Source organism: Podarcis pityusensis, assembly GCF_964106645.2.
Source record: "Podarcis pityusensis genome assembly, chromosome: Z".
Lineage (NCBI taxonomy): Eukaryota > Metazoa > Chordata > Lepidosauria > Squamata > Lacertidae > Podarcis > Podarcis pityusensis.
In genome coordinates this window covers 5,777,273-5,798,132 of record NC_138044.1, presented here as the reverse complement: position 1 = coordinate 5,798,132, position 20,860 = coordinate 5,777,273, and the positions used below count along the sequence as shown (strand labels likewise).

At 45.6% G+C, this 20,860-nt stretch overlaps 1 protein-coding gene across 2 annotated transcripts in view; it reads right to left on the bottom strand.

Annotated features, from left to right (window-relative positions):
• Positions 1 to 275: 275 nt before the first annotated feature.
• BRINP1 (BMP/retinoic acid inducible neural specific 1) overlaps positions 276 to 20,860 on the bottom strand; it is a 109,706-nt gene continuing 89,121 nt past the window's right edge. For both annotated transcript variants that reach the window (XM_080990884.1, XM_080990885.1), the window contains exons 6-8: positions 15,101 to 15,337; positions 13,857 to 14,079; positions 276 to 1,955 (exon numbers count right to left, since the gene is read on the bottom strand). In XM_080990884.1, coding sequence (XP_080847010.1) covers positions 815 to 1,955; positions 13,857 to 14,079; positions 15,101 to 15,337 — 1,601 coding nt within the window. In that variant the 3' untranslated portion in view covers positions 276 to 814. The remainder of the gene's footprint in view (positions 1,956 to 13,856; positions 14,080 to 15,100; positions 15,338 to 20,860) is intronic.

The following is a 20,860-nucleotide window of genomic DNA, read 5'->3' as shown; positions in this document are numbered from 1 at the left end:
ATCCCTGATCATTGGCCTTACTGGCTGGGACTGACAATAGTTGGAGTCTGACAACATCTGGAAGGCCAGAGGTCTCCCCATCCCTGATGCAAAATAACTTCTGAAAGATATTATCACTGTGGTTTGTAGCACATCCAGGCATTACTGGCTGGGTAAACCCTTAATTCCAAACCATAAAATTATACCCTTTGGCAATGCAAATCAGAGTAGTAGGCATGGTCGTCGTCAAACTCATCCTAGAGTGGTGAGGGAAATGACTGAGAATAAAGCTTCCGTAACACTTCACAAAAGAAATTTCTTTTATCTTTGGCCATTAGCTCCCATTAGGAGAAATGGCAACTCTTGGTACATTTACACAGAATTCTCTCTTTCTCACTCTGGTTTTCTTTCTTTTTGGCACCTGCATAGCTGAAATCTTTACAATTAAGTACAGGGAATCTCAAAAAAGCCGTTTCTGCATGTTCTGTAATTCCCTCCCCCATCCCATATTGTTTACTCCCAATCCCACCGAGCAACACCTCAGCAGATTTTCACGTTCTGACCCTTTTTAATGATTACAGGAATAACTAAACATGCCCGGCAGTTTTACATATTTGCTTGAATGGTTTTCTTTCAGTATTCCAATAAACAAAGACCTTTCCATCACTCTCTCTCTCTCTCTCTCTCTCTCGTATATTAATTACATTTTACATTTTTTTTATTTGTTTAAATCTCTTTCTTTTAACTTCTTTTTTAATGTTGGGTTGGGGGTTTTGTGTTTGTTTTTTACAGCAAAAAGGTGAGTCTGGTAGTACCTAAGTACATAAAGTCTTGGTTAGCAGAGCTTGGCAGTCATCTGGTCTGATTGCTTGAGGATTTCGGTGTTGTACAGATCCAGTGCGTGATTCACACGGATGATCTCACTGTTGGTCAGTTTCAGACGGTGCTTGAGCATACAGGAGAACAGATCCAGCTGGGGCTTCCCTGGTGCTACAGGAGGTGCCAGTCTGTTGATTCGGTCCCGTATATCCAAAAGCAAGAGCATGACGGAGGAGGAGGAGTAGAACTGCCCGCCTTGTGTGTAAGACTGGTTGACCTGTTGCACTGCACTGCGCAAGAGGTCAGCATTGAAGCGTAAGCTGTATCCAAACACCTGAATGTCTGAGATCTTGATGTAGAACTGACGCTTGTTGGGATCAGAGAGGTCCACGGGCCCTTGGCCAGTCTCATTGCGCATCAGGGAGGGCAGCCGAGTCCGGCTGCGTAGGTAGATGTGGACAGTCTCAAAAAAGGTTTTCCACCTGTTCCCAAGCAGCAGGGTCCAGTTATAGCACTGGCTGTTTTGCAAGCGGATTTTCTCCCAGCGTGGGTAGCCAAATTCTCCAAAGGGCATGTTCCAGCCTTCAGAATGGCTTCCACTAAATGGGTTAACGTAGACAAAGAACATGGGGTCCAGGCTGCTGTTGCGCATTTGGCAGATGCGCATGGAGATCCCAATCACCATGTGAATGAAGTCCATCCTGTTCTTGTTGCTCTTCAAGGTGAGGGACATGCGCTTGCGCCACCTCGGGTCAAAGAAGGTGTCCAGGCGGATCTCATTGCTGATGAAGGTGGTGTGCACATACAGGCGAGAGTCCATCTTCTGCAGGAGGTACTTCAGCTCCAGGTCCTGGAAGTCCAAGTCCGTCTCAAAGCTGATGAACTGCTCACTGCGCTCTGAGTCCACATTCTGAGGCTCACATCGACCCCGTGAGAGACGGTAGCCCTTGTTGCATGAGCCACAGAGCGATATGTTGGCCAGGCTGCACATGGCACAGCTGTTGTTGCCTCCAATGATGCACGGGATCGGTCGCTGGCACAGGCTGGTGCTTCCATGGCAGACACAGCTCCTCTGACTTTCCAGGAAGGTTCCCCAGAACCCGTTCTCATTGCAGTAGAGCAGGGACTGAACCCGGGACAGCCATTGCTGTATTGTCCTATAAGGGAGAAAGACAGGGGCATGAACTCCAAATTTCTAAAGGCAGCTGTCTAGGGTATCATTTTAACTCAATGCCACAAAGTAGAGGTGAGAGAAATGAAGTAGATAAGTGGAAGTTGTCAACAGGCAAGGAGTTCCAAAGTGTAGATCCTGCCACATTAAAATGCTGATTTCTTACAAGTGCAGAGTAACAACAACAACAACAATTTATTACTTATACCCCACCCATCTGGCTGGGTTTCCCAAGCCACTCAGGGCAGCTTCCAACATGAGATTAAAAATAACATCAAAACATCAATCTTTTTTTTTAAAAAAAACATTTCCCTAAACAGCGCTGAGTATTATGTGACTGTTCTGCACTGGGTTGTGTTTAATCCGTCAAAGCTCTACTCAGAGTAGACCCATCAGAGTAAGTCATGCCATCAATTTCAATGGCTATACCCTAAATAGGTATAACACTGGCAACCAACCTATTCACATTCTCTGTGCCCTGCATAATTTCACAAATATTCTCACACACACACACACACATACCATTCCCCTTTAAACCAAATAACCCATGAAAATGGATTATTGGGGAAAGATTCTGCAACCACCACCACTACCCGTAGTTTACCTTGCTACAATTAGAAGCAAGACACTGAGTGCAACCAACCTGTGCTCCAATAAAATCTTTCAAGAACAATCATACATAAATGTGTGCATTTAGTCTACCACCCACCTCACAGTATATCTTATTTTGCCTGTCTGACTGCCAGCCAGTGTGGTGTAGTGTTCAGCCTGACCATTTGGGAGCCCCTCATTCATAGAATCACAGAACTGTAGAGCTGGAAGGGTGCTCTATGGTCATCTAGTCCAGCCCCCTGCAATGCAGGAATAACAACAGAAGGACCCCTGACAGATGGCCATTCAACCTCTGTTTAAAAACCTCCAATGAAGGAGAACACTATTTGGACATCATACTCATTGGCCTACATCTGGAGGGCCATGTCAAGTCTGTCACTCCTGCTTCAGAACTCAACCTCCTATCGTTGAATCCTAATCAGATTACAGCTAGCCCTCTTCTGATGGGACTAACAAGTGGACCACCCTGAACAGAGCAGTCACAGTTTTCCAGGACTTCTTAATTCTACCATCATTTCCTCCTGTCCAAAGAACTCTTTCCAACTCCCCCCTCTTCCCTGGCTGTGCTAATGAATGCCTCATTGTTTCCCCAAAGGCTGAGAGTTCTCAGCAGCTCAGCAGCGACAAGACACTTACTAATGAGAAATTAGGATGCCATCCCTGCAGATTGGGAGGAGTGATTACAGACGGAGGTTCTGAGAGTCAGATTAGTAGGATTCACGGCACCTGCCTAGCTTGACCCCAGAATAATCATTAGGTTGTGTGCTGTATCAAAGGCAGATTTAAAAATGACACAATAGTGCAGAAGAGCAAGGCAAATTGAGGGAGGGAGATGGGAAGGGGGAGGAATTGGGGTGGTGAGACATGGAGTTGGCGTGGGAGGATGGGAAATGGATGGGCATGTATAATTTAAAGAAGACTGGAAACAAAAGGTGGAGAAACGCAGAGACATCAGAACCCCTCAAGATGATGAGGGAGAATGAGGGCTTGGAATGATAAGACTAGATATGTAATTAAAAGATCATTCAGCCCAACCTCCAATGCAGGAATCAGAGAATTGTATAGTTTGAAGGGGTCCAATGGGTAACATAGTCCAACCCCCTGAAATGTTTCCTCTCTCCCTCCTCTGCCTCTCATATCTTCTGAAGCATAACAAGACTTGGATGTGGGTGTGAAGGGTGGAGTGTCTTGAAACCCCCACATGGGACCCTTCTTCTGGCTGACACAGCGGAGAAGGAAGATAGGACTTATTTATTCATTTGCTGAAATTTATATGCCACCTTTCCACCACAAGGTGTTCAAGGCAGCTAACAACCATTATACTCTATCATCTATCTATCTATCTATCTATTATATACCAAGGAAAGTAAAAGTATCCCAACACAATCTCCTCCTCACTTCCCAGCTTACTAAGTTATAGATTGCTTTCTATCCCATCTTTTTCTTCAAGGAGCTCAAGGTGGCATGCAGTGTCCCCCCTCCCCATTTAATCCCCACATCAGCCCTGTGAGATAGGTTAGGCAGAGAGGCAGTGACAGGCCCAAGGGCACCAAGTGGGGAATGGCAGAGTGGGGAATTTGAACCCTGATCTCCCAGGTTCTAGTCTGACACTCTAACCACTGTACCACATTGGCTCTCAAGCTTGCTCTGGATATGTTGCTACTGCTGCCTGACTTCTCTCTTCATCTTCATATTCTCCCGTCATCTTCATATACATCTTACAAGCTCTTCCCCTGCCCTGCTTCCTGTAACACCAACCCTATTTGCAAGGAAAGCTTTCGCTCATGAATCGGGAATCCCTCTTTTCTACTGGGGGCTGCATTGCTTAAGGCAAGAATGGGGACCTTTTCTGGCTTAGTGGGTCAGATTTTTATCTTCTTTCCATGCTTTTGGCCAACTTTGATGGGTGAGCAGGGCCCTACGGGGAAAGCACTGGTGAAGTAAGCTTGATCCCTTAACTCACTTGGAAATGAGCAGAGGGTTCATTCCTGCTGGCTGAACTCACCAGCAAGTTCTTTGCAGTGTATGGGCTAGGGAATTTGCTTCATGGGCCAACTTGGATCTTCTGGTAGGACCCATCCATGACTTAGGGCAGGATCAACATACTCGATAGTTGGCAGGGTTAGAGTCAAAAGTGGGCAGGGCTAAATGTGGATAGGGCCTGAGAAGGTTTCACAAAATCACAGAAATGTAGAGTTGGAATGGATCATGAAGGTCATCTAATCCAACCCCTGGCAATGCCAGAATCTTCTGCCCATGATGGGGATTGGACATACAACCCAGAGATTAAGAATCTCATGCTTGACCAACTGAGCTATCCCAGAAGGATTCCCCCCCCCCCACCATCCTCTTTTCTCTACAATCCTTCCTTCCTCCCTCTCTTACACCCCTCATCTCTCTCTCTGACAGCTATCGCCCCAGTTATTTCCCTGTTTGCCACATTAAATTAATTTATAATTCCATACCCTACAACTGTCCCTATTTTCCAGGGAGAGTTCTGGAATTACACAAGCCATCCCAGCTTCTGATTTGATTCCATAATGTCCCTCTTTTCCCCACCAGTGCTGTCACCACTGAACTCAGGGAGGAGGATGAGCTGGCACTTGTCCTGAGTGACTGTGGTGGCTGAGAGGGAGCATCCTGTTGCCTCTCCATGGCAGCTTGGGCAGCTTGTAGTGCCTGTTGGAGACACAACAGTCTGACTTTCATTCCAAGGAACCCAAACTTGGGAAGTTTCTGTAAGCCTTGGATTCTCTCACCACTTGGAGATTTGGATAGTATAACTGTGTTTGCTCACTTGTATGTCTGTCTGTCTGTTATAATATGTTTTATTTATTTATTTGTGTATGTGTTTTTAAAAGAAATTAGGCCATGAGTCAGATGTAGTCTTAGGCTGAAGGTGGCCACCCTCTGCTTCTAGATAGGGGGAGTACTGCAAAGTCTAGTGGCTGTAGCCTGATGTTTCTCCCCTCCTAGGTGTGATAGAGAGAGAGACAGTCACTCACTGCCTCAACAGTCAGGCTGTTGTTGCCTCAGCAGCTGAAAAATGAGTCAGTTCTGCACCCACTAGCCTGGACCTAATTTTCTTTTTCCCATAGCTTCCTGCACAGTGGGGCTACCCATCGGCATTTGCTCTTCCAGGCAGAACCAATTTGCACATTTCATCCTGTGCAGACATAATACATATTCAGCAACATGGAGGTGCACAGGGAACATGAGGCACTTCCGTTCACTGCCCCTCCTGCCAGTGAAACAGCCCAAAGCTGCCTGAAAAGGAAGACCAGAAGGAAGGAGAAAATGGAGAGAAAGAGAGTGGGGAGTAAGGAGAAAATGAATCAGCAGTTATGTGCTTCCAGAGGGTTTTGGAAGTGTGAAAGGACTTTTATCACATGTCTCGCTTGTGCTGAAGCTGCTAGAGTCTATCACCCCCTCTCCCTCTCCTGCAAGGTAGAAGGAAGCCAATGCACTGGATGGGGGGGTGGGGGGAGAGACACTGAAATCGATAAATATTGTTCTCACAGAACAAGCCCAGCAACAAAGCCACATCAACAATGGCTAACACTGCAGAACTCACCTTCTTAGTCTCTGCCAAGGACAGTTCCACATTTTTGCTGAAGGCAAGGATGCATTTCAGAAAACACAGAATCTTTTGGCATTTAAAAAGCTAACCTGACATAATGCATTCTGAGAATGCACCTCCGAAGATGGAAGATAGGGAATGGGATCCAATTTATACAGAGCCCCTCTATGGAATCAGAGAAGCTCAGTAAATGACAGGCAAAGCAGAGGGGCTACACAATCTGTTAGCTTTTAAGGCGCCACAATACTCCACCTCCCTGTATTTGATACAATAGACCAAAGGTTTCCCTTGACCAACTGCATTCTTTCTGCAGCACCCCTGTGGGGCTCAGGAGCCCAGTTATGTCCCCCTTCCCTGCAGAGCTGGCAGCCTCTCACCCTTTTTCAAACACCCTCCCTTGTGGAGTGTTCCCTCAGCCTCCTCTCCTCTCCCCTCTCCTTGGGTGTCCTCTGGGCAGCAGTAGCTGCCACCTCTGGTCTCTGAGCTGCCCACCCCTCCCCAAAGAGAGGTGCCTCCTCACAGGGGCCTGGCACTTGTCTGTCCATTCCCAACAGCAAGAGATGGTGGACTGGGTGGCTGGGCTCCCTCACCCTCACTTGCTTGCTTGCTTACTCTGAGGCCGCCTCAGCTCCTGGCAACGTGGCAACCAGCACCCTCTGGCCAGTCACAGAGGCACCATTCAGCTGTATAAGTCTTTGGGAGGCAGAAATGCAAGAAGGCATCAGAGGAAGGAGGGAAGGAAAGAGGAACAGATGCCAGTGTTGCCCACGGCACCCATGACCATCATTCAAACTACCCCATGGTGCCACGACACACTGGTTGAAAACCAGTGCAACAGACCAACAGAATTACCCTCTGAGGATATTTCATGGAGGAAGGGATATTTCATGGAGGAAGGGATTCTCTCAGAGATTTTGATTGCTTTCTATTTCCATGTCAAAATCAGCACAACTACACCTCAATCTGAAGAAGAAATACTATATACCACTGGAATGGCCAAAGGGAATATAATTGAGAGTTGTGTAGCAACACTGACAAAAAGGGAAGGGAGACTCTTAGCTGTCCCCCTCAAAACAAAAACTCTCTTAAATTCTTTCTTTTTTCTTTTGCAAGTAGGTGCACATTCATAGAGGTGCTTTCTGAATATATTCCACGAAGGCAGACTGGCAGATGAAACTACAGGACTATGCAAAGATGGCTAGATTGACAGGGAAAATTAGAAATCAGGAGGATCAAAACTTCAGTAGAGAATGGGACAAATTTAGATTGTATTTAAAAGAACATGTGACTAACCATTTTCAGCATGAGGGACAAACTTAAGGGTGATCAGCTCTCTAATGACTACTTCCTAGCAATGGGTTGTGCCAAGGTGTCCAACACACACTGTGTGTTAGAAGATATACACACACTCACCACACTCAGAGTGCAAATACACAGGCACACACACACACACACACACTCAGACAGGCACATACAGATGTACACATATTCAGGCACCCCATTCATCACCTACAAATCACCAGAGGTGCATGCATTGGTGCAGGGGAGGAGGGAGGGAAGCCTTCCCCATCACAGCAATGGGCTAGGAGGAAAGGATGCTTCCCTCCCCACATCACAGCATAGTCCACCATAGTGATGGGGTGAAAGAAAGCCCTGTGCTTTGTTTCCTGAGCCTCTATGGTTTTCTACTAATGGTTGTGTGCCAGAGTGAGAAGTATTTTTCCAATGTAATAAATGTGTGAGTTTAGCAGACGGTTGGCAGGTCACTAGAAGGGGTTTCATGGGCTGGATAGATAACCCAAGAGACCGATATAGTGGGTATTGATGAACCAGGTTCAGAACCAGCAGGGACCTACTTCTCTCAAGGTTATGAAGCAAAATGTACTCAGCTAAGCAATTTCTGTGAGATGAGCCAGCCTGGCTGTTCCAGTCTTTTAGCGTTTTTAGCCAGTAAGTGAAGCCAGAACTGTGATTGATGAATGAGTTGTTTTGACACTGGGCAAAAGGAATCATTGGGGTCCTAAACAGCTGCTGTTTCCCCCTCCCCTTTTAGGTGCTTCTGTCTCATTTTCTACTCCTTGGAAATTGTGTTCTTCTTTTCCCCATCTAGCAACCAGGACACATCCTTCCTGTGGTGGGTTCCCCTGAGATCAGGTACTCCCTAGAAATTATTTTCTGCAAATACTACTGCATGATAAGTATGGGTGGATGTTAAAGAACCCCCCCCCCCCAAAAAAAGTAGCACATGGACTTTCATACTTCGCAAGTGGGTTGGAGGGCTCAATGCACATACAGTGTACTCGGCCAATAAAACCATTTTTGTACCCCTGGGGCTAGATCTGGACCTCAGGCCACTGATTCACCACCCCTGTGCTAAAGGCAGCATTCTCCAGAAATAGCTGTGTTAAAATAGCTGTGTTAAAACACTTACAACAGTGATCTTCTCCACTTGGTTTGAAAGAAACCTAAGAAGAGTCCTGCTGGATCTGACCAAAGGTCCATCTAGACGAGCATCTTCGTTTCTCACAGCGGCAAACCAGATGCCTCTGGGAATCTCACTGCCCTGGCTCCCACCCAAAATGTGCAGACAGAAGCTCTTACTTGTATTTATTCAGCCAAGTAACAGTACAGACTTGGCAGCAGACACAGCACCCGTGAGTCATGATTCAGGAGCAATGCAAGAAGTTCAGAAATGGATGGAAATACCAAAGGTACCCCAACCATTTTCCTTTCTGTACTCATCAAGCTTTCAATGATTGCTCACTTGCAAGACTCTTGTGTTTAAAGGAATGCTGAGATTGCAACTGCACACTCCGCTGGAGCAGAAGGTCTGCTCCCATCTGTGAAGGTGTTGCCTGGTTCTAAGCCATAAGGATGCATCTAAGCCACATTTTCACAGAATTTTAGTGCAAATTTCTCCTGTAGTGCAAATTTTTCTGTATGTAAATTTTGATGGATTTACACATTTTTGCATGCAGTGAGCTTGCATATTGCACTCACTTTACTTATGCAATCACAAGCTTTCATGGAAGGGGGGATAAAATAAAAAATGGAGACGTGGGGAAACCTACCACCCACTTCTCTCAATTTATTTATTTTTTCCTCACCCATGCACCCAGCAGTTTTCCTCACTTACTAGGCTTTAGGTGGTAGAGGAAGAAAAAGATGTAGGAAAGTGGTGCTTTGGTGGGGTGCCCAGAAGCAGAATCCCCCTGCCCAGCACGCCTAACTGCTGAGGGGTAAAATGAATGGACACAACTGTCTGGTATTTGAAATGGACACAACTTTACTGATTTCAGATATAGGAAGCCTTGGCATATGCATTGGGTGTGTATTCCCCTCAGCCCCTCCCCTGCTGGAGGACTGACGCACAACAGGGTGTATGTGGGGGTGGATCCATCACAAAACGCAAGTTTATGTGGATGGCCCCCAAACGCTCAGGTAAACTCTATGGCCCGCTAGCCCTAACAACTGGCTTTTTGGACAGAGACTTCCCTCCAGACCCCTCTAATGGGGTACCCTGTTAATGTCACCATTAACAGGGGGTAGATGAGTCAACACTTCACCACACCCCAGTTGGATGAAAGACTATAGGATTCTGCCCAAGGCCTAAATCGCCAAAGTTGTGACTAATGCTATGGGGAAGGCAAAACCTGCAGAGCAGGGAAAATTCCTTCCTGGCTCTGAATACAGCACCCATCAAAAGACCACAGCAAAGCCTGGCTAGCCGAAAAGATATGGTTAGAGCAGTAATCAACTCTTAATGAAGGGAGGGGAAAGGTGGGTGACTCTCCCGGCCAACTGAATGCTGTGCTGAGTGGTTGGCTGGGCTAAATAAATGGCTATGCCCCACCCCCCACCCCTGGACCACCACGGATTGGCTCATTTGAAGGACGGGTTTGATGGGAGCCCATGAGCCTCTGCGGTGGCCGGAGGGGATGGAGAAACATTCAAAAATTGCACTGTGTGTCATGCAAGAGAGGAGGCATCGCACTGGGCCACAACCGGCAAGATGGTAAACGGCCATTCTACATGCGATCCTAGCTGAATCCCACAAATATTTCAATATATAGCGTTGAACATCTGATCTGACTTTGCAGAAGCTCCTCTTCATCATCATATTGCCATTTGCCATATTTCATCCGCCTGCATCAGCTACTCTCGCATTCTCACAAAACGAAAAAAGCAAAGCAAAACAAAACCCAAAGCACAACAGGCCCATAAATCTTCAGTCAAGCTCAGAGCTCTTAAATCTATTACTCCCCTCCACCCTGCAAAGTTAGCAGCCTTCCCTGAGGCAAACTATGCATCAGCCTGCCCATTCAGAAATCACACAAACAGGTCAGCAAAAAAAAGAGAGAAGAAAATGAATCCAGCATTTGATTCAATTTCCATTTGAGTCACTATGAATTTTATTTTTTTAATTAACTTCATTTGCTCTGCTTGTTTGGCAAACAAAATCTATAGATAAAAAAAACAAAAAGTGAAACTGGGAGGGAGTATAGATTTTTAAAAATCTGGATTCACACCTTCCTGCACCATTAAAATTGGCTGAACACAACTTTCCCTTTCAGCATTCAGCTCTATTCTGCTTCATTTCCGGAAGGGCAGTTGAGTGTCAGCACGTTCCTTTAGGCTATAATTGAATATAGAACATGCTATTTCTATTAGACCTTTGTGAATGGGACAGAGAGTGTCACGCTGTTAATATAACCACTCCATCTTTTCAAAGTCAGCGGCACATATTAAATGCTGCTGTCTCGGTCGGGGCATTCACACAGTCAAAATTGCCCCAGTATGGGGCCATATTGGGTCTAATTTTGTGCAAGGTATATTCTAGTAAACTCATGTCAGATGTGTGGCAAAGACAGAGGCTGAACAGTGGACCGTGAGGCTGAGTCTGGATATCTGTTGAAGAAAACACACTAACTTTCTCCCCTAAGTTGCTGTCATAATCTGAAACCTACGCCACTTGAAAAACTGCCTCCTGTTCTAACTGGACTCAGCTTGCCTGCTTCCTAAAGATAGGGGAGAAAATTGGTTCACATTTTAATGTGAACCAAACTAATCATCACTCCCTGAAATCAATGTGTCAAGTGTTGTCAACTTTCTAGGCTTGTGGGCATATTTGGATTTTTGACTGAGTGCAATGGAACCATCATACTCTGGTCACTTGAAGGAAAACAAAGAGAGAGGGGGGGGTCATGGCACTTCCACTCACTTTCAACTTCAAACTTCGAACAACTCCCAAAATGAATAATAATGAAAATCCTATTAGAAACACCGAGGAAGCACTGAGAGTTTGATAATCATGCTATTTAGCTGTATTTCCTTTATTGCAGGGAGTTGGACTAGGTGACCTTTTGGGTACAATTCTATGATTCTACAATTTTACGAGCAAGAGCCAGGTGGGAACCAGGACAGTGAGATTCCCAGAGGCCTCTGGTTGGGCACTGTGAAACATGGAAATGCTGGGCTAAATGGACCTTTGGTCTGATCCAGCAGGGCTCTTCTTAGGTTCTTAGCACATCAAGTGGAGATGATTGCTGTTGTAAGTGCCCCAGATATTGCTGGCTTTGAATACAACTATTTCTGGAGAACAGAGATTCTTCAACTATGCCATTCAGTTTTTTTAAATACCAGTTACTGGGGATTTCTGGTGGGTTCATGTCCAGCTTACAGGCCACTCTGAGAATAGAACACTGGACTGGATGGGTCATTGGCCTGATCCAGAAGGCTCTTCTTATGTTTCTGCTTCCTGGACCAGATGTCTCCCTACCCCTGGCACAGAAAGATAAAGGACACACACACACACACACACACACACACACACACACACACATGCACCACACACTTTGCTTTATCAAATGGTATGGATAAAATTGAGAGCAAGTAGAATACTTCTGAGCACATAGAGCTAAAAGAGGAAGTGGGAAAGGGGCCACTTTTCTGCCTTCCTTTCCCAACTCTATTTACTTCTCCAGAGAGAAAGAGAAAGGAGGCACATGGGCACCAAGGGCAATCCAGGATTGATGACCTTTGTATGTGTCAAAATTTGCACATCTCCAATTTTGCAGTACAGTCCTCCTACCAACAAAATGGGACAAGGAGAAGCCACTCGTCTATAATGCTGACCAAATACCTAGGAGTCTCCTCCTGCATTCATGTACACAAGTAGAGGATGGACAAACCTGTCATTTATCCCCTATCCATTTTTAATTTTTCAAATCTTTTGTACTATTTGCCCCATTTATGAATCAGTTTGCAATTTTTCTTTAAAAATGCATTAAAATTCATAGGCACTTGCATACACATTGCTCCTGTTCCACACATTGTTGCAAACAATTCCCCCTAACATAATGCATTTTTGCAGTATTATTTCCAGTAATGTATACATATTGTGTGCAATTATCTCTAATCTGTGCAGTTTTGTACAGACTGATTTCTTGCCCTGTGGACAACGATTCACAAATATCATTTTGGATTACTAGACAAACCACAATTTTCTCCTCGAAGGAAGATTAGACAAATCTTACAATTTCAGTTTCTCCCCATTTCTCATTTTTAAGTTCATTTTACCACAAATCTGCATCACTTTCTGAGGTGTTTTTTTTTTTAAAGTCCTCATGAAAATGTATAATTTTGGTGTGAATTTCTCCTAATACATACATTTTTATACAATTTTGCATAATCTATGCATTTTTGCAAAGCATTTTCCTTACATAAATCTTCTTTCTTTCTTTCTTATGTTAGTTTCACTAATAGATGCACACTTTAACCCAGTGTATGCATTTTTGTGTACAGGTAACTCTCATCTTACTCAAGCATTTGGTTCTGGGGGTCCATACATACAAGAAAAAACACATAAAGCCAGGAGCCCAGGGAAGGCAGATCAAGAGCTCTGGCAGTTTCTCAGGACCCTTCCACCATCATCCTAAATCCCAGTAAGCACTTGCCCAACTTTGGGAAGGAGACAGGAGAGCTCTAGGACCCTGACAGAACCCTTGAGCCTCATTTCCAAAGCTGTGGGCATTGCTTATCAAGTTTTGGGAATGTGGCAAGAGGGCTCTGAGATGCTGCCAGAGTCCCAGCTTTGTGCAGGTGTATGCGGAAAATAAATGGAGAGGGGGTTTCCACAGTTCTCCACCCACCCACCCATTTACTTACTTGCTTGCTTGCTTGCTTGCTTACTTACTTACTTACTTTCCATCCCGCCCTCCCGCCCTCCATATACCTGCACAAAGCTGTGATCATGTAAGTAAAGTAAGTGAAAATGCGAGTTACCTGTTCATTACTTGGCTGGAGAACAGCACTGCAAAATTTTGAGAACTGTGAATTTAAAAGCATGGCATTGTTTCAGTTCATGTACTGTTTTGCAAAGTGAGTATTACGTAGGTTCATGCTTAAATGGGAAGTGAATTGAATTTGTCTCCCTTATGCTCAAGTAAGCATAGAGTGCTACAGAGAGAACTGGAGTCTTGCCTAATTTGCACCAATGCTCAGATGAGGAAAGAAAGAGCAGTTGTCTCTCCTGCTACTTTTATTTACCGAAATCTCTGAGCAAATAAAAAAAAGATGTGCACCCTTCTTACACAGAAAGTGATATACAATAAGCATGTTGAACTCTTAATGCATGGACCAAGCACTCTCTAAATACAGTATATCACCCCTTACATAAATAAGGGTGACCAGTACCTTTCTCGCGGCAGCTGGTGGTTAGGGTTGTGCCGGCAACGGATACTGAGGCCGAAAAGCTTGCGGGCAGTGCGTTGGATCTTCTGGCGTTGGGTCTCCATGGAACTCTGCAGGAGTTTGTACTGGTTCTGAAGGTCCCAGTCATTCCCCCAGTGCTGGTGGATACTTCCAATGGTCAGGAAATGGTTGCTAGGTAGCCTCTTCATGAAAGATTTAAATTCGTCTGTGAAATACACAAAGACACATATAAAGCCAAGAACAGAGAAAGGGTGGAGTTGTTGTTCTTGTTTTTTTTTGGGGGGGAGGGGTAGCATTATGCCCTCTTTAATTTTCTATTATTTTTTATAGTTTGGCAAACTTTGGGGAGAATATGAAATTATTGGTAGAGCCCATATATTGCATGCATGAGGTCCCAGGTTCAATTCCTGGCATTTCCAGTTAAAACAGGGGTGGGAAATCTACCCCTTGGGACTTTCCCCAGGCTACATCCCCACTATCCTCACTTCGTACCCTCCTTTAGTATTCTGACCTGCTATCTACCCAATAACTCGGATAATGCTTCTTGCTTGCCTAGATGGATGGATGGTGTGCGTGGGTTGGTATACAAAGGTAAATCTCACATTTCCCCCCAAGCCTGGTTTTGCCAGTGGCACTGCCTATCAGTAGTATATGACTCCCCAGAGGTTTGCCCAGAACAGAATGTGGCCCTCAAGTTGAAAACAAGGTCTCCCATCCATGAGTTAAAATGATCAGGAACCAGGTAAGGGAAGATATCTCTGCCTGAAACCATAGAGAATGGGAAGCCACATGTCACCCTCCAGATACCATTGGACTACAAATCCCATTACCCACATCCAACATTGCCAGTGGCCATGGCTGATGGGATTTGTCATCTAACAGCATCTGGAAGGCCATAGGTTCCCCATCTTTCCTTTAGTATGTGCAGAATACACTTTCTAGACCAGGACTGGGGACACTGTGGCCATCCAGAAGTTGTTTGATTTCAACGCCTATCAACCCCTTACAGCATTGCAGGTCAGGGATGATAGGAGTTGTAGTTCAACAGCATTTGGAGGGCACCATGTTGGATACTCATGGCCTTGTTGACTATATCTGCCCTAGATAAGCTGCTGTCAGTTGGAGCAGATGATACACAGCCAGCTGGGCAAAAATCTGGGCCTGGTATAGGGTAGTTTTAGTATGTAATGCCTTTGAAAACCACCTTCTCCTTTCCTCTTCATTACCTGAATTCTCCAGGTCTTTGTAGGCTTCTGTCCAAGATTTTGCCATGTTGGCCAATGTGTATTCCATGATCTGAATGTCGGTGATGGGACAGTTGCACTGTGGGAATTCTTCTGCACACTGACATCCACACTGGCTGTCTCGGCATATATATTCTCCCTCTCCGTTGCACATTATGTAGCTCAATGCTGACTGCACAAATTTCTCTTGTAAATACTGAGGAAAGATTAGCTGGAGGCCTATTGAAAATAATTGAGCGTAAGAAAAGAGACAGTAAAAATTCAAGGTCCAACTCAACCCTCAACATTCTTAATATCCTGGAAGCTGACAGGTCTTTGTCTTGTTTTATTCATTTGTTTCCTTTTTAATTACAAACATGCACACTTCATTGTACCTATGGAGACTCTTGCATATGTAGAAACTGCTACCTTATTTTTAGGTGCTCCCATATTCTGCTTCCAAAATGATAGGCACTTGAGTCACCTGAGTTTGCTATTAGAAGGAATGGCGTATGGGTTCTATTTGTGTTTTTTTAAATTTATTTTAATTTATTAGCAGTTCAGGGATTGTGGCTAGTGGCAGCAAAACCTTACTGTGAAATTATAGTATAAGCAAGGAATTGAGGGCACGGAAAACTGAGTGTAGTTCAGCTTGGATTCTGCTGAGTTGAAAATCTTATCACATCAGCCAGCTACTATAAAGTTATGCTGTGACGTATGAAGCTCTGGAAGGCACCATTTAGAACACAAATGGATATAAAAAGAGAATGTCCAGTTCAAATGCTTTTCTGTCCACTCTGTATAGCAATGCTAGGCATAGAAGGCGTCAGGCTGCAAGGCAGGTAGACTTGCATCTACTCTGGCTCAAGGTCAAAAATCAAGGCATTTCCTAAGGCTGCTATATATTCACCACATATTGTTTTGGAAAGTGTGAATTAGGAAGGTTCACTTCTGAATGGATCAGACTACAGTAAGCCGCCAATTGGCACTTGCTTTACTTACATGTTTGCGGCCTTATGTAGTTGGGGTAAAAAATAAGTAAATGCTCTTCATTTATTTCTCACCTGTACACCCAGCAGGTTTTCCTCCCTTACCAGGCTTTGGGAAGAGAGAAAGAGGGTCACACAGCATCCAAGAGCCCCCACATGACCTCCCCGGACCCCAGTAAGCAGCCCTCTGCCTTGCAGTCATGTGTGTGTTTCAGGGGCTCCTAGAACAGAACCTTTGCAAAAATGCCTTGAGTTCCTTGGCAGAAGGGCAGGATGAAAAATGTTAAGCAGGGGTAGGAACACCTCTTACTTGGGGGGGGGGTGAATGTGGTATGCCTGCCCTCTCCCTCTGGCCCTTAGGAGTCTCCCCAGGCCACATACTTTCTCCCCAGGCCACAGCCCTCAGCGGCCCTTCTTCACACTTCCTCAAGTATTTTGTTTTCCTGGCTGGAATCTGCCCTCAGATCAGCTCAGACCATGCCTCTTGCTTGTCTGGATGGAGGACATGGAGTTGGGTGTGGGTGTGTGTAGAAACTAGCTTACTGTACAAAGGCAACACTTACATTTCTTGCTCCAGCCACTTTTCCCTCTGATGCCCTGGGATGTGGCCCCTAGCATGCTCCACAAAAGGGAATGTGGCCCTCAGGCTGAAAATGGTTCCCCACTGCTGATGCAGAGGATGAAATACTAGCCTGTGACTATGAAGGGAAAATGCCACCTGCACTCATGGACTTTGCTTTCAACATTCACTGACATATGAATGAATGGAGAAGTGAAAGAAAATGCCCTGGTTTTGTCAGCATTGTTTTCATAGACTCACAGAATCATGGGCATGGGGCTGGGGTTAGGAGGGGACTAGTCCCAGGTGCACTAGCCCCAGGTGCTCCCACACAGGGATCCCTGTTCCGCCCCACCTGGCCAGCATGTCCCCAGCCCCCACGTTGGCTGGCTGGGCTCCCTCCTACATGGGCAGGCAGGTGGTGCAGCACGACTCTGCTTAGCTCCAGTGGTGAGAACTGGGCTGGCGCAGCAAGCTCTGTGAACCCTACACACTCCACCCAGTGCACACCTGCTTGGTAGTGTCAGCGTTAAGGGGTGAACTGGCATGGCGGGTTCCATTTGCCCTTTGTGCCCTGCCCAGCGCACACCCCAGGTGCCAGGAAATGCTGCAATGCCACTGCATATAATTGTAGATCTGGAAGGGACCCCAAGAGTCATCTGGTCCAACCCCCTGAAATGCAGGAACCTCAAGCAAAGCATCCATGACAAATGGCCATCCAACCTCTGCTTTAAAACTTTGAAGGAAGGAGAGTTCACCACCTCTTGTGGGTGTCTGTTCCACTCCCTAACAGCTCTTGCTGTTCTTCCTGATGTTTCACCGGCATCTCCTTTCTTGTAACTTGAATCCATGGGTTCAAATACTACCCTCCAGGGCAGGAGAAAACAGGCATACTCCATCTTCCATGAGACATGTGGGTCAAGGAATAAGAACACAAGGTGGTGCTTCCAAGGTCTCTGTGTGGAGCCTAAATCCCCCTGTCTGGCCCAAGGCTTGTGCAGGCCTACACACACAATACATGTATTTCCATTAGCTCTCTTTAGATCAAATTCTGCAGCTTTCTGTTTGGAGCCAGAGGCTCCAGGAGGATTCCCAGCTGTTTCCTCACACCTGATCAGTTCTGCTTGTCAGACTCACGTCAGTTTCTGGCAACATGGGAAGCAGTACAGAAAGTGAATCCTTTATGATAATTCCCTTACCCAGATTTGTCTGGCCTCATTGTCAAAGTCTGGGGTTTTCAGGCTGGCAGATTTAAAAGGAGTCTGAGACACCAACAAGCCCCAGTGAACTACAGGCATACAGAAGGTGAGCTGGTCAGTCACCCATCCTGTTTGTGCCATTGTGGTTCTGCATGGCACTTTTCTAAAGCTGCCAGCCCACCAGAGGAGAGGGAGAAAGAAGTCAGGATTCACAAGATGGAGCTGGGCAAAAAGGAGAGGACAGTTGTGGGTGCATCCTAGAGTTTGAGTCCTGCCCCTGGGAGGGGTTACTTTAGTGACCTAGAGAGGTTGGCAAAACCTTAACTGGAAAAGGCTCAGCTGAAATCAACCCCACCCCTGGCCAGGCAAAATTCACAACCATGTTTGCTGTCTGTGAACAGCCCACTTCTCATTTTTTTTTTTTTTTTTTAATTTTCATGAGGGCAGGCAGGCTGTGAATGGGACTTATGTGTCTATCCCACTTACTGATTAATGTGCTGGACTGGGAAACCAGTATCAAATCCCCACTTGGCCAGAAAACTAACTGAGTGGCCTTGGGCCAGTCACCATCTCACCTGCTTTCACAGGGTCATTGCAATGATAAAATAGAGAGAGGGAGAACCTGGTAGCTTGAGTTTTCTAGAGGAAAGGTGGGATTTTAACTTAGTAAATAAATGTCCAGCTCCTGCTGGGGACCCCATTATCTTACCCAGAAGAAGAGCAGACATGTTTGCCTTCAGTCTGATTTGGCTCCATTATGATTCTGTGTAGCTGCTAGTCATTATTTCTCAGTCTTGCAGAGTTGCTGCGAGGACAAAGTGGAGCAACTCGCTCCTCTGCATGCCAGCAATAATTTGGCCTCCATGCTGCCTGAAGGCAAATCAGAGTGAGGGCAATAGTTCACCCCCTCAATCTAGCATCTTGGGTGGGTGGGGGGGAGAGATGAAAAGAAAAAGAAGACAAAAGTAGGTAAAAACTGAGCAGAAAGGGCACCCAACAGGAATAGGGACCATGGCTACCATAAGTTCAGCCAGGACACAAATAGCCAGTGAAGAAGGGGGTTAAAAAGGATGAAAGGAGCACAATTTTAAAATAAATACGTAAATAAAATGCCTTATATAGTACTCATTCCAATACAAAAAGAATTCTGGACTAAGTCTTACTAGCTGCTACAGAATCTGATAGATGCTCAGCAGTGTATGAGATAGGTAGAATAGAACAGAAATGCTATGTAGTGAGGATAAGAAAGGCTGAGGTTCAAATCCTGACTGCAAGGCAGTAGAGGCTGGGCCATATGGCAAATGGGGCACTGCCCTATCAATCTCAGGCTGCCCTCAGCCAGCACTTCCCTCTCGCCTGCCTGCCTTCCTACCTAACAACCTGTGTAGGAGTGCCACTCTGACTGACAGCCTCCTCTCCCTTAGTCTCAGTGTTGCCCTCTGTAGAATTCAGCAAGTAGGAATTCTAACCCTAGCGGTTTCAACCAACACCAGCCACCACTGCACGAGGGGTGATACTTTCTCACACAAACCTACCTTACAGGGTTGTTATGAGGATAAAAATGGGATGGCTCTATGAGCTCTTCAGATGGAGAGCTGGATGCAGATAATTATGATCTCTCCAATAGCAAGTTCTGGTGACGAGTGCCACCAGAAATGTGGGCACCAAAGAACAGGAGGGAGGTATCAGCACAGTTGGTTTAACTGTAGTGTTTGAAGAAGTTATAGACAACAACAAGATCTTCAGACTGGAGAATCTGTGGCTAGCTGGCTGGAACCCTGAACAGAAGCACTCTGATAAGGAGGTGAGAAAATGCTGCAACATTTTGTTGCATGACCTGCTTGTTCATATTGGTCATAATGATTCATAGAAAACAGGCCACTCTCTTCTGGGCTGCCTGTCCAGATTAGAACTCCTTGCCCAATGGCAGTAAATCACCCAGTTTTGTCTGACCCAATTTTCAAGCAAGAGGGGAGCAGTGGCAGCTGTCAGGGAGGATAAACATAGCACTGCAGTCAATAGGAATGATATATGGGACACAGCAGGAAAGGGGAGGGCCGTGGCAGCAGATTCAGGTCACGATCTTTTTCCTTTTTTCCTCACAAGAAAAGGACATGTCTAGCACCTGCAGATCCTACTGAATTGAGCTGGGAGTTATAATCCTTAAGTAGCTTCCATCTCTTCTCTCTCTCCCCATCTCCCTCCTTCCTTACTCCCCCCTCCACATTTTGAGAACTTATAGATTCAGCATCAGCAAAACAGCACTAGGCAAGTTAGCTTAGAAAGGCACCTCAAGGAAGCAGCATAACAGGGTGCGCCAGCATGCTATCCACCCAATGTCTCTGGACTCTAACTGACCATTTGCCATTCTGGCTGGGGCTGATGGGAGTTAGGGCTGATGGAAGACACTGTGGTACAGTGGTTAGAGTGCTGGACCAAGACCTGGAAGAGCAGGGTTCAAATCTGCACTTAGCCATGAAGCTCCCTGGGTAACCTCAAACCAGTCACCATCTCTCAGCCTAACTTACCTCACAGGATTGTCACAAAGAATAAAATGGGGAGTGGGAGAACCATGTGTACAACCCTGATTTCCTTGGAGGAATGGCGGGATATAAATGTAATAATACTAATGCTTATTGTACAAGAACAATAACACTGCCTTTAAAACGTGGACAAAATCTCTGAGTGTAACACTTCTTTGCAACATTTGGCATTATGCAACAGGAGCATAAAGGAAGAGGCAGTCCTCAAGCTGGTTAATGAAACCTGTAATATACTATAGAATGCCCAAAGAGTTTCTGTTATTCCAAATGTTCCCACAGATTCAGCTGAGACTTTGAGTCATGGGGGCAGGGTCTGGGACCTAGTAGATTAGGGTACATTAGCATCTTGGTTGTGTCAGGAAGGATTTCAGCAGCGCCTAATAGGGGGAATTAAAGAACCTTTTATTGAGGGTGAAAGAGGAGAGTGCAAAATATGGTCTGAAGCTCAACATAAGAAAACCCTAAGATCATGG